The 12574-nt window shown below is 35.5% G+C and overlaps 1 protein-coding gene across 1 annotated transcript in view; it reads right to left on the bottom strand.

Annotated features, from left to right (window-relative positions):
- LOC107681040 (leucine-rich repeat-containing protein 1-like) overlaps positions 1 to 11703 on the bottom strand; it is a gene marked incomplete at its 5' end in the record, with an annotated part of 27928 nt that extends 16225 nt beyond the window's left edge. Inside the window, 8 exons of the mRNA XM_016477180.1 lie at positions 2043 to 2161; positions 2517 to 2661; positions 3042 to 3116; positions 4510 to 4573; positions 4689 to 4745; positions 7510 to 7599; positions 8747 to 8825; positions 11586 to 11703. Coding sequence (XP_016332666.1) covers positions 2043 to 2161; positions 2517 to 2661; positions 3042 to 3116; positions 4510 to 4573; positions 4689 to 4745; positions 7510 to 7599; positions 8747 to 8825; positions 11586 to 11703 — 747 coding nt within the window. The remainder of the gene's footprint in view (positions 1 to 2042; positions 2162 to 2516; positions 2662 to 3041; positions 3117 to 4509; positions 4574 to 4688; positions 4746 to 7509; positions 7600 to 8746; positions 8826 to 11585) is intronic.
- Positions 11704 to 12574: the final 871 nt, after the last annotated feature.

The following is a 12574-nucleotide window of genomic DNA, read 5'->3' as shown; positions in this document are numbered from 1 at the left end:
TATATATTACCCTACTAACTATATATATATATATATATATAGTTGTATTAAATGTAAATTTTAAAGCAGTAATATTAGTAATATATAAGGTACTATTATATTATTCTAACATTTATTATATTTATTTTATTGGCATATATAATATTTATCTGTATAAATTATAAAACACTATTATGACAAGGTAATGTTTATTTTATTATATTATGTTTATTACATTTTATTATCATCTCGCTTCTTTTGGACTGATGCACTGCAACACCCGCTGAGTGCCATGAAACAGCTTGAAAGATCAAAGACAATTTTTTATATAACTCCGACTGGATTCGTCTGAAAGAAGAAAGTCATATACACCTAGGATGACTTGAGTGTGAGTAATTTATGGGCTAATTTTCATTTTTGGGTGAGCTAACCCTTTAATTTAAACCAATGGTTGGTTTTGTCCATATTTGACTCAAACATGGGGTGAAACAACCCAGCATTTTTTAGAGTGTAATAAGGAAGAAAACTTTTTTTTAAGGGCATAGATTTATGGGTTTATGGGGTTTATGAGGATTTATGGTCAGGGGGTATTCCAGAAAGCAGGTTATGTGGCATACCCGGGTATGTTTAAGAGTAAGCAAGCGGATAACCTCAGCTTTCGGTTCCAAAAATGGAGGTAACTTTCAGTCTATGTAAGTAGCCAAAGAAACTTCTTCTCTGAACATAACCTGCTTTAACACAGGTTGAAAAAAAGTCTGTTTCAGGGTTAGTTTACTTTACGTGACCTACTGATGAGACTCCAGTGGGTGTGACAGATTACGCACAATATTATATATTATTACAATATAGTTATATAATAAACTATATATTTAGTCACATATATTATGTGAACAAAAACTTTTATTTTTGATGTGATTAATTGCGATTAATCGTTTGACAGCACTAATATATATATATATATATATATATACTATATATTACCCTACTAACTATATATATATATATATATATATATATATATAGTTGTATTAAATGTAAATTTTAAAGCAGTAATATTAGTAATATATAAGGTACTATTATATTATTCTAACATTTATTATATTTATTTTATTGGCATATATAATATTTATCTGTATAAATTATAAAACACTATTATGACAAGGTAATGTTTATTTTATTATATTATGTTTATTACATTTTATTATCATCTCGCACATCATGGATCTGCATTTTCTATAATGTATTTCTATAATAAAATACATCTGATATGAATTATATCATAATTAGCATCAAACAAACAATATAGTTCTTATTTTCAGTGATTAAAGATTAAACGGAAAAAAAAAAAGAAAAATGATTGCACAACCACCAATTATGTGGTTGATATGTATGCAAATGGCCTCTGAACAGAAGAAGAAGAAGAAGAAGAAGAAGAAGAAGAAAGTAGTAGTATGGCACGCTGTTTCTTAGCATCCGTTTCCATAGTGACTCGTCGATTTGTCGCTCTGTTGAGCAATGTCTTGTGTGTTAACCGTGAACACACTCTGGGTTGAATGAACTTACTCCCGGACACGTTTTTGGAACCAGCATGCCTTGAGTAAGCAAGGTTTGGATTAATCAACCAAGAGTTCAGGGTATATGTGACAGTAAGTTAACCTTGCTTTCTGGAATACACCCCAGAGGTGCTCCGCTCCCAGAGATCAACCTTTCCTTTCTGCTGAGTTTAGATCTAACCCTAATCAAACACATAAATAACCACGCTTCTGGGGTTCAGAAAATTACTGACAGGTGTGTTAGAGCAGGGCTGAAACTGACCTAAACACCATTTAAATTAGCAATTTTAGTCAGCCCCACATTCTTCTTCTTATTATTTATGCTGTTATCAGCAATTAAAATGTCATGATTTTTTTTAAATGTGAAAAATCTTTAACTTTTTTTTTAAATACTTATATTAAAAGAACTATGCAATGAACTGATAATTAATAAGCTGATAATTAACTAATTTTAATGACCACAATGAAATGTTTTCCTCTTGCGTCATAGTCTCAGGTGCTGTAACTTACCACCAGCTGGTTTTCTGTCAGCACTAGTTCTGTCAGGCTTTCACAGTTGCCAATGCTCTCCGGGAGTTGGACCAATCGGTTTTGATCTGCTTTCAATATTGAAAGCCGTCTCAGTTTACCTAAAGGAAAAAAAGGAAAAATTACAGATTACTGCATAAAAACAAAGTCAAACATCACAGCTCACTACTGTGCTCTTTAAACAACAAGAGAACCCAACAAGAGTGGATAAGTAGGTTAACCACACCCAACAAACCGTTCCATTAATATAAGCTCTTCATTTTGCACACAAAAAAAAAACATGACAAAAGAAACAAGAAAAAAAGTTTTTGTCTCTCCCTTTTCCAAATTAAAAAAACAAACTCCTCCATCACTATCATCTAATTTCTGCAGGTTATGAAGGACAACAACCACACAGAAGCACACATAAACAAACACACCGGCACTGCAGATAGCGGTCGGGTCCTAAACACTGACCTAAGCCCTCCGGCAGCACGTCTACGAGGTTCTGGGACACCAGGAGGTCAGTGAGGGAGAGGAGGCTTCCCATCTCCTCTGGCAGGTGCTCTAACTTGTTCTCCGATACATCCAGACATGTAAGGCTTCTCATACTCCCCAGTTCCTGAGGCAGAGAAAGACACACGCACACACACACACACACACACGCAAACACACACACACACATGCAAACACACACACACACATGCAAACACACAAAAATGTAAACATGCAAATGCAAACACAGGTACGCAACTACAAGCACACAAAAAAAGCCTCTAGGATATTGAGGAAGTAGCTTTCAAGAGGAGATTGTGTTTAATAAATAAAGAATAATATTAAACATTACGTTACAATTAAGTGTAAAAATAATATAAAGGAGCAGTACACACGTCTTATGAAGCAATACATGCTTACAAAATATCTGCAAAAGAAGATCCGACAGGTCGTTAGACAGACAGTTTTTGAAAAAGATATCAACAGGACATGTCAGAAATACATTACCGGTGGTATTTCAGACAGCTGGTTTCCGTCCAGCCACAGGTCTTTCAGACTGACAAGACAGCCTATTGTCTCAGGCTGCAAGAAAACAAGTTTGACAGAGTTCAGACAGAGCAACGAGAACACAGCAGGTGACTGTTACCGACGTGCACAAGAATGCAGGCCAGCGCGAAACTGTCGTGAAATGGCATTCCGATGTAGCCTGCATACATTCAAACAGGGGTCCCATTCATGGAAACAAGGGTTTTAGACTTGGACAAACGACAGTACACTAAATCAACGCTTGAAAAACATCCCAATGTTTCAATTAATGTGTGAATCTCAAGAGACCTGCCGAAAACATGTATCACCCCAAAACGAAAAGGAAGAAAACTAATTTTATTTTGCATAAAGAAAACCAAATTTTAGCAACATTAAAGGATTTTCACTCAAAAATTAACATCATTTGCTTGTTCCAAACCTGCACGAGTGTCTTTCTTCTGCTGAACACACAAGAAGATATTCAAGTTACCAAACAGCTGATGGTCCCTATTGACTTCCACTGTATTGTATTCCATACTACACTCTTAAGAAAAATGGTTCTAAACAGTACCAGAAAACGGTTCTTCGGCTTCAGCAGAACCCTTTTTAGTGCTAAATAGAACCTTTTTTATAGGGTTCCATATAGAAATGAATGAGAATTAGTTGACATGTAGTTGCAAAGTTACTTATAGTTAGTAGAATGTCTAAAGGGGACTATCAAAAAGAGTAACCTTATGTTTAAATAAATTTGTCATGAAAACTTATGACAGCTACGGTTTAAATGATCATATTTCAACAATGAATTATACCAGAAATAATTATATCATTAGAAAGTAAATGTGCAAGTTAAATGTTTGTATACAACTTTATATACAAATTTATTTTATTGGAGTGTTGATTATTATATCTCAAAAGAAAACAAGCAATTGAATGTAACAGCTTGGGCTCTGTAGTATATATGTTTTTTTGAAAAGGTTAATTTTGGTACGTTTTATCTATTCATTTTCAGTGAAAAGCAGAAATATGTATGTTAACTGTATGTCCTACTTAGTGCTGCAATTAAACTGTTAACAAAAAGTTGTGAAATGTTTGTGGGGGTTTTATTTGTTGCATAAAATGTAAATTTGCAGATAATCTTGATTTTTTTTTTTAAATCAGACAACAGCCATAACAGTCAAAAATTAACACTGTGACATCCTTACTCCAAATGTACTCAAAAATGTATGGTTTATTGAGGCCCAATATCTTTATGCAAAATAAACTTTTTTTTTTTCCATTTGACTTGATGTGATGAGGACATATCTTCATCATACTCTATTCAGCCTAATAATCAGACGAGGTTCCAGAGACGGCGTGACAGCTGACATATTCCAAGTCTTGTTGGGCAATTAAAGTCGTTATTATTGTTATTGGTCCATTTAGAGCGTGCAATGAAAATCTCAACACTTACCAAATTATACAGTTCATTGCTTCCTACATCCAGTTCTTCAAGTTTATGAAGTTGAGACAGAGACCTGATTGAAAAAAAAATGAAATAAGATCAATTTGCTTTTGCCTTATGTACACACACACACACACACACACACACACATACACATACACACACAGCGTTGTGAGGTGTACACTTACTCTGGCAAATAAGTCAGCAAGTTCTCTCGGAGTTCCAGTGATACCAAGTTACAGAGGCTAGATAAAAGACAGGAACAATGCACAATCTTAAGTATATGCGTAAAGGTAAATTAAACATTTGAGCAGTAGATTATTTTGTCCTGATGTGTTTTCTGAATTTCATTTGCATTATAGGACCACTATACATATTGTCACTAAGAGAGGTGTTATCGATATTTTAAGAGTAACATTTACAACACAAATCTTCTTCCAAGTCCACATAAAGACCATTAAAGGATATCAAGATGCAACTAACTGCAACCAACAAAGTAATAACGTCTCAACCATAAGCACACATTGGACTAATTAAGACTTTAAGGCCTGGTTTCATAGAGAGGTCTTAGGTTAAGCCAGGATTAGGCAATAGGTCAATTAGGACATAAGGAGTTTTTATAAACGTGCCTTAAAAAAAAACATTACTGGTGTGCATCTTGAGACAAAAACAAAGGCACTGACATATTTTAAGATCAGTCAGTGCAAGTTTCTTTCAGTTGAAACAGCTCAGACTTACATTTTAGTCTGGGATTAGGTTTAAGCCTTGTCTGTGAAACCGGGGGTAAATGTTTTTGAAATAAGTCTCTTATGCTCACAAAAGGCTGCATTTGATCAAAAATACAAATAATATTGTTATTATAATGTGAAATAACTAGGCCTGGGCGATAAAACGGTATCGATATTTCAAAGTTAAAACACGTCGCGAATTTGTGGAGGTTTATTCCTTTTCACTGCGTCTCTTAAGTTTTTAAATGCAATCTGCGTGATGGGCGATTCGGATCTTTGTTTTAAGCAATGCATAAATACATGATGTCGTTTTGTTCATAATTGTTTATGCAATTTACGAAATGATATTTGATTTATATGAGTTAATTTAGACGTAATGCAGGTTTTTTTATAGACATTTATTTCCTTGCGTTGACAATTTAAATGTGCTGCATTATTTTGCTCATTGCGCCCTCCTGTGGCCTCGGGAGACAAGACAAAAGTTTCCTTAAGACCTATTTAATCTGCATATAAAACATTAGAAATTAGATATTTGTTAAATTTTTATTGTGTGCTTGACTGAATATTTGTTGTTTGTCTCAATAAAATGGGTTAATTTAAAAATACAGTGGTTAAATTAAAAAAAAATTTTTTATTGCTCTTTGTTTTACAAAAGGTTATAAAAAATGCCAATAATTATCGATACCGAACGATATGAAACATTATATCGTTGATAAATTGTTTAGCTATATCGCCCATCCCTAGAAATAACTATTTTCTACTTGAATATTGTAAAACGTAATTTATTCCTGTGATCAAAGCTGAATTTTCAGCATCATTACTCCAGTCTTCAGTGTCACATGATCCTTCAGAAATAATTCTAATATGCTGATTTGCTGCTCAAGAAACATTTCTGATTATTATCAATGTTGAAAACAGTTGTACTGATGAATATTTTTATGGAAACCAAGATACGCTACCATTCAAAAGTTTTGAGTCCGAAGCAAACTCCTCACAGAAATGTCAGCTAGTTTTCTGTTAAAAAATAATGTGCACTGAGATAAGGTTCATCTATCCGCTGACAGTGAAGGGAAGCACACTTAAGACACATCCTGAGATAGCAAATCACAATCTTCCACTGCTCTCAGCCTCACAGACGGGGAGTGACATTCCCGTTTATTTATTCCAGGGACTTTCTGCTATATTTAAAACCTGATATGGTTTTAAAAACAATAACTACACCAAATTATGTAACAGGAGGGCAAGAGGACTTCCTCATTCAAATTGAACAGAAGCCAGTAATTCAGAGACAAAACCACTTGCATTTCTAGAAAAACAACTTTCAGCGATCAAGGGTTTAATTTCTCAGCAGACGGATTCAAAACAAAAATGAAAAAGGGTAAGATGAAAGAAGCGATGTGTGGCTATCGGACAGCTTGGTTTCGAGGACTAGTTATAGTCACTATAACCCCACGGAAATGTAATCAACCCAGAGAACGGACAAGAGTTCAACACGCTTTCAAACGTCTGGAGCTCAAGGCTATAGAGACAGCTGAAGTCACACAGACATTAATGAGGTTTGTCTCCTGAAATGAAAATGGAGAGAAATAAAAGAGGATTACTGTTCAAGGCTGCAGCGAATTGAGTATTTCAATTCCACAAACTAAAGCCTTTGAATCCTGCAGTAATAACTGTCTGCCATCAGTCAGGGGAAACAGTGTCATTGCTGCACACTAATGTTTTTGTGAGGTGAGGGATATGCATGTGTGTGACTGAGCTGACTATAGTATATGTTTACTGAGAGGATGGCAATGAGGAGAAAAGTCAGCTAGAAGATCACAGGGCCGTATTAATATCACAATAAAAAAAATATCTGTTTGTTTTCAAACAAAATTTGAAAAAGTGGAATCAATTTTCTGAAATTAGACTAAAAGTTAAAAGAAGTTCTGTTATCGTATCAGCAATAGTCATTAAGTCATGGGATAATTATTACTGTAACCATCTCAGATGCTGATAAGTGTCCTACAATACAGAGAAGGAAGACGCCACAGCTAGGATGGATATAGCAAATGAAGTCAGTTCATCTCAAATGTCTACATCAGTTTCCAACAGCGATCAAATTTCACGAGATCATCTGAGAATGTCATCACAGATCAAACCCTCTTAATATCATAAAAATATCCCTCTAAATACTGCAAACAAAGAGCCAGATTATCTGGTCTAATAAAAGGAGAGTACATAAAAACAAACTGGATCGCAGCTGAAAGATGCACAACAGAGGAGGAAAAAAAAAAACACTTACTTTCCAATGTTGTCTGGAAGTGCTTGTAAAGAAATGTCATTGATGGAAAGGCATGTTAAACTCTGTAATTCTGGAAAGCTTTCTGGCAATCTGAAACAAAACAAAAACAAACGTACAAGCCACAGTTCACACAGGGAATGTCAGAAGAGAATAAAGTGCATCTGCTCTGCTGGACAGGTGAAAGAACATGCTCACGCCAGCAAAACATGATCCCCACTATTGAACAAAACGAAACAAATAATTGCTTACAAGAACGTTCTGCCAGTAAACTAAAACTTAACCATATGGATGCTTGTTACAAAATAACCAGAGAATACAGAAGCAGTCAAGCATTGTAACATCCAGCAAAATGGGGGAACAAATTGGCAAAGTGGATCCAGTGCTAATGCATAACGCATGACCTGTCAAGCACAGCACAGCTCTTAGGATATCATCAATAAACCGCAGAGATGCCGTCAACGCATTTGTGGTGTATTAAACATGCAATTAAGACTCGTTTAAAGAACCACCCAGCCTCAATGCACACACCACAAGAAGCACGAAGAAAAATGACTGTGGATCTGTATTACCATCCTGATGAAGTGTTGGAGGAGCTACTCTACAACTGCAGTCTAAAACAGATAAAGTACTCACAAGCTTTTCTTAAAAAAAAAAAAAAAAAAAAGTAGTGAACTTCACTACAAGCTACTAACAAAAATGTAGCTAACCACAGATGCAATGTCTTATTGATTAAATTAGAATTATACTAGAAACTGGGGTCACACTTTATGTTAAGGTCCAATTCTCGCTACTAACAAACCAGTAACTAGGACTTTTTCCTCAATAAACTCCTAATGCGGTGCTTATTAATAGTTAGTGCGGCAGTTGTTAAGTTTAGGTATTTGATAGGATTAGGGATGTAGAATATGGTCATGCAGAATATGCGCACTAATACACAGCCAATATGTTAATAATAGGCATACAAACAAGCAACTAGTTAATAGTGAAAATTGGTTTTTATACTAAAGTGTTACTGAAACTATAATTATTTTTTTATTCAATTAGGGTAACAACAGCAAAACTGAACTCTAATATAACATAAAATCTTGTAATAAACTGCAGCATTTTTGTAAGTATTTTACTTACTATAGTTTTCCAGCATTTTTTCATGAACTGACACCACACATTGAGCTTTGTAAAACATGTCAGCAATCATACAGGATCAGAATATCACACAAAAGCTGAAATGCACAATTACCTTGTCAAAGGATTTCCACTAAAATCTGCTACTTGGAGGGTTTTACAATATGAAATGCTTTCAGGGAGTTCCATAATGTCTGTGAGAAAAAAGAAGAAGAAGAAAAAAAAAAAAAAGAGGAAACAGATTTAATCCACTTACAACAATAAAACCCTTGCTTTATTCAAAACAAAGGCCTTGTACCAAAACCTAGAGAGGATTTAAGGAATTACTGGTAAACTTCCAACATTAGGGCAGAGATGCGTTTAAGAAGCCTTCCTTTGATCACATTCTAAGTCAGCACAGCATGCATCCTTTACTGAAACATGCAAGCTCATTACTTATAATTACCTATCGGTAAGCCCCACCCCCCTTAGTTACTGTCACTAACTCGGACAAAACAAACGGAGTTGCTAACGGTTTTACAATGACAGCTGTCCCAAGATGTTTTTTATCAATTTTGGACACAGAAGGACCACCTCTTGTTGAGGAGCATTCAAGTGGGTCTTAAATATGCCATGGAGGGATCTATAAAAGATTTTACAATTAATATGGTGGGATTCATTTAGAAGTGAAGCAGTCAGAAAGCAGGAGAAACCTTGTGTTACGGTCGTCACGATCTCAGATGACAACGTGCAGGATCAACACTATGCATCACAGGATACGATTAAATTCATTTACATTTACCCAGTTTAATATGGAGAGGCACTGAAATGTAGACCTTCGTTTATGTGTTTTTGTCCTACACAGTTAGCTATTCCAGTTTGTACGTTAGCATAGACTCACAAACTTTGACATTAGCCAGTTTTAGCCAGAGATACCTTGCTGAAGCACAAGATGACATTAACGTTTGCTCGAGCAGATGAAAATTGTAACTTAAGTCTATGACAACCAGAAAAATAAAGATTTCTCTGTCTTGTTTGGGCTTAGGAAATGGAATAAAATAAATTCTATTGCCCATCCTCTCAGGATAGCTGGAATCAGTGTTACAAGTACCCCAGGCACATTCGTTTTACCATTTTTTGTAGCATAAACACCATCAAACCGATGAGCGCTTCGGATCTTCCAATGTTTCTCTATGGCGCTGAAACCTAAAGATGTCAAACTGATACTCAACTGCTATTGGCTCATCTGCATTCGAGGGGAGGGGCTTACCAATAGGTCATTTATTCAATAATGAAACAACAATAAAATCTTTTAGTCAATAAAACTATTTCCTATCTTACTCAACATCTGAGAGTGCTATGCAGTTTTATACTAGTAGAGCACTGCGTTGTAAGCTTAATGTTAATGAAGAGTGCTATAGAGTGTGACAGTATATTCACCCACTTTTTCAGAGGCCTTGGTTCCGGAAGTATTTATCCCATTCATTTTTCCCATAGGGACTTTTAAAAAGTCAATGTCATTTAAAGATCTCTAACATAGTCTGGGAGCATTGGGAAATTTGCATTGCTTCACTGGAGTGGTCAGGCCACTTAAGTGTTCTTCTGCCGCAATTTCCTTATCGCGAGTCTCTGACTGCTGAACATTTCTGGTTAATGTAGTTTTTCCACCAGGAATTCCGCTGTTAAACCAGATTCATTTAAAAATGCATATACCACTGATTAACAACCTCGTAGCTCACCGTAGGTTTGTCTTAGTTAAGTTAATGTTCGAAATCAATTTCTCCATAGGGCATTGGTCTCAAACTCAATTCCTGGAGGGCCACATCTCTGCAGAGTTTAGCTCCAACCAGCTCCAACTCACACCTGCTTGGAAGTTTCTAGTGATCCTGAAGAGCTTGATTAGCTGGATCAGGTGTGCTTGATTAGGGTTGGAGCTAAACTGTGCAGAGCTGTGGACCTCCAGGAATTGAGATGAGACCAATGCCCTATGGAGAAATTGAATGAAATTTTTACTTGTACTGTAGAACATGATTGCGAATAGAGCCGTAAATCTTTACAGGTTCCATTTCAGATGCTTCCTTACAGGATACAGAGACAGCAAGGTAGCTTACAGGGGTTTGGAACAAAGCCAGTATTTCAATCACTTATGTGTCGGCCATAAAAATGGTGCTATACCTAAGAGAGATCAGAGTTCAACTACAATACAATGTCAATTTATAAGGGAGCAACTTCCACAGCAAGACAGTGTGTAAACACACAAAGAGCATAAACCATTCTTAAAAAGGAATAGTTACATTACATTAATTACATTTAGTCATTTATCCAAAGTGACTTACAAATGAGGACAATGGAAGCAATCAAAATCAACAAAAGAGCACCCAAGAATGAAAATTCAAGACATTTATTCACCCTCATCGCTTCGCAAACCTGACTGTAAAGTACTTTTTTTTTTCAAAATAACAAAAAAAAAAATAAATAAAATAAGGAACGCTGGAGTCCAAACAACATTCAACCCCACTGACTTTAAATGTATGGACAAAAATCTCAAAATATCATCTATGCTGCATAGCAGAAGAAATAAAGTCATACAGGTTTAGAAAGACATGCGGGAGAGTAAATAGGGGTAGAATTATATTTTTTCTTGAAATATAGCTTTAAAAAACAGGTCATTTAAAATCACAAGACACCACAAACCATGAAGTCTAATTTTAAAACTGCCGCTTGATCAAAAAAGGTAAAACTAGCTGAAACGAGAAGTGAATTTTGGGCATGGAGACGCTGCGATCCAGGCTGGGAATTACTGTGGATGATGCTGAAAGGTTGTATAATTGCTGAGCACAGAAACCCAGCTGCTGAAATATGCAGGGCGTATGCTGGAAGCGTGTGGGAAGGGCGAGACATGGGAGGCCAATGTTTTTCACAGACATGTAGTACAGTAATTAAACAGTGGTCTGATAAAGCAAAGGGCTTCTTACCATTTCGAGAGATGTCTAGCTCTACGAGTTGGTTGAAGTTGGCTATATCCCCCGGCAGCCGCTGGATCTCATTGTCACTTAGGCCAAGTTTTCTCAGCTTAGTCAAATTGAAAAATGGCTGCAACAGAGCAAGAAACACCAATTAATTGCTACTGCAGTTTGAAAAAGTCATGCACAATCACAGCACAATCAGGACTAGTGCTAGTAATTGTACATGAAATCACAGAAATTAAATGATGTAATTACATATGATTTTTTTTAAATCACAGAGTAAACGTGTACAAAAAGTGTAATGTACAGTATCAAATTATCAAATAATCAAATTTATTTTTATATTTATTTAGGCATACCGTATTAAAAAAAAAAAAAAAAAAACGCTGGATGGAAATGCCAAAATGCGGCTAACATAGGGGTGTGCGATATATATCGTCTGCGATAATATCGTAATTGTTGTTTTAATGATGTGCGATTTGACATTATCGAGTATTTTACAAAAACCATTCAAAACATCCCTACAGAGCGCACACATACATTACGTGAAGTCTAGACTAGTGCGTGTGCGCATTTAGTGTGTTTTCGTTCACTGCATGATTCAGTCTATTAAAATGCATTTAGAATGATCACAAATTCAAGACATGATGGCATAAAATTTATATATTTATACCACTTCATATTCAATTTCACACAAAGAGTGCCGTTTTTCTCCAAAAATTACCATGATTACAAATGTGACATTGAATTCAATAAACAATAAGTTAATTAAGAGACTTACGTTTTAGACACCATATTGCTTGTTTTTGCTCTATTTCGCCAACAAAAATCATTCCGAATACAGCGACAGCGCTGTTTTGTGTCTCTGAGCAACATGATGGTGTTTCGTTCTTGAATTAATCAACCGTTTAAATGATTCGCTTCAGTCGCAATGACTCACTTATTAACAGTGATTTTCTGCCACCTACTGGCGGTTTTAATTTCACATTTAAAGTATA

This window comes from Sinocyclocheilus anshuiensis, unplaced genomic scaffold, assembly GCF_001515605.1.
Source record: "Sinocyclocheilus anshuiensis isolate Anshui unplaced genomic scaffold, SAMN03320099.WGS_v1.1 scaffold1540, whole genome shotgun sequence".
Lineage (NCBI taxonomy): Eukaryota > Metazoa > Chordata > Actinopteri > Cypriniformes > Cyprinidae > Sinocyclocheilus > Sinocyclocheilus anshuiensis.
The sequence above is the reverse complement of the archived record's forward strand: the minus strand, read 5'-3'. Positions and strand labels throughout refer to the sequence as shown.